Below are 1546 nucleotides of genomic sequence, written 5' to 3'. Positions count from 1 at the left end.
GGACCCGAGCTCAGAGGATGAAAGAGACCACCCATGGAGGGTGAGAGGGGAATTTTTTTTTTTTATATATATATATAGAAGGATGTCTGCTGTGATGGGGGGCTTAACTGGAAGTCGGACCCCAAATTAATTTCTGCTTAGGGCCCCATAATACTTTGCGAGACAGCTATGCCCACTTGGTCTGTGGAGGCTTGATGGATCCTGAATGTGGGAATATTTTTACTTCAATCAGTTTAAGTGCCGCACATCTCATTAAACCGAGTGGACAGCTGCAGCTCCCTCTCTCCTACTCTTTTTTCCCCCTTTTTTTCTTCCACCCTCTCTGACGCACAGCCTATATCCAGAGTGTGCGCTTCCAGCTCCCCACTGTAAACACAGAGGAAACTGATTGCTGACCCTCCTAAACTTGGTGCTTTAGCGCTCATGTTACAGCCCACTCTGGTGGCTGTGAAACCCGAAATAATAAATGGGACTAGCTCACTAATATAATCGTTAAGAATTACAAAAAATGTCTACAAAAAAAAAAAAAAAAAAATCAATAGCCAATAAAATATGAACGACCGGCATCTGAAAGCGCTGCTGTACTCCTTTCCACAGCACATGCCTGCGCTGTTTTGAGCACTAAATTTGACAATGACCTTCCCAAAATAATCAGGGAGCGCTCTGCGCATGACGCCACCAGGCTGAATGCAGCATGGACTGGAAATAAACTTTTGTCCCGTCTGTCGATATTTTTACAAATTGCCGTGGGTTTAGCAGGACTAAATAAGATTCAGCTGAGGAAAACTAACGTTATCTCAATGATCTGGCAAGACAGCAGGGTTTTCCATAAATTAAGATGCTCAGATTATTAATTTCAAAAGAAAACATTTTTACAAAAAGCTCCAGTCGTCCGCGTGATTGCCGTGTGGTACAGATTCTAATTTATCTAAATGTTAAGCCTGTCTGATTTTTTGACGTTTGGATGTCTGACCTGCGAGTCGCCTCTCCCGGACATTCCTCCACAGCAGATCCCAAGCCTTGGACGTGGAGTCCCGCAGCTGCTCACTGATCGACCGCCGCAGCTGTAGCTTACTGACAGACTTTCGCCGTGTTGTCATTGCGGTGCAGCCGGACGCATTATTAATACTATCATGAATCCCCGACTAAAATCAGATTAAAATCAGTGTTAATCAGCATAAGATTTCTCCGGTTCTCCTGTATTCCGGCTCCAGCTGGGACAGCGTGCCCCGGCTGCTCCTGCCGCAGTGACCGTCACCGCTTCACCTGGTCCAGGCTACACAGCTCCGCGCTGCGTCACCTCTCCCTGCACCAGCAGAAAAGGTCTCTTTGGCCCCCCAAAAAGGCAGAATCTCACCGATCCCGCATCCCTACATCCAGTCGCTTACAGAGCGAAGGTGCCGCCGCACTGTTTCAACATAACTTCTCCATGTGAGCTACAGAGCCAGATGTGAGAGGCGGATTCCCCCCCCCCCCCCCCCCCCCCCTGGGAAAAACACTCCCTTTCCCTCTCCACACCACAAAAACACAAACACACACAACACAC

General features: G+C 47.8%; 1 protein-coding gene across 4 annotated transcripts in view; it reads right to left on the bottom strand.

The window, feature by feature from the left end:
• The window catches only part of stard13a (StAR related lipid transfer domain containing 13a), a 75407-nt gene that overhangs the window by 38215 nt on the left and 35646 nt on the right, over positions 1 to 1546 (bottom strand). The window contains exon 1 of one of the 4 annotated variants that reach the window (XM_015038918.1): positions 974 to 1471. The exons of the other annotated variants lie outside the window; for them this stretch is intronic. Coding sequence (XP_014894404.1) covers positions 974 to 1100 — 127 coding nt within the window. The 5' untranslated portion in view covers positions 1101 to 1471. Of the gene's footprint in view, positions 1 to 973; positions 1472 to 1546 lie in introns of those variants that run through there. 4 annotated transcript variants of the gene reach the window in all.

This window comes from Poecilia latipinna, unplaced genomic scaffold (assembly GCF_001443285.1).
Source record: "Poecilia latipinna isolate Pla-1442-1.1 unplaced genomic scaffold, P_latipinna-1.0 Scaffold457, whole genome shotgun sequence".
In the NCBI taxonomy this organism is placed as follows: Eukaryota; Metazoa; Chordata; class Actinopteri; order Cyprinodontiformes; family Poeciliidae; genus Poecilia; species Poecilia latipinna.
Note: the sequence above shows the minus strand (reverse complement) of the source record. Positions and strands in the feature narration are given on the sequence as shown.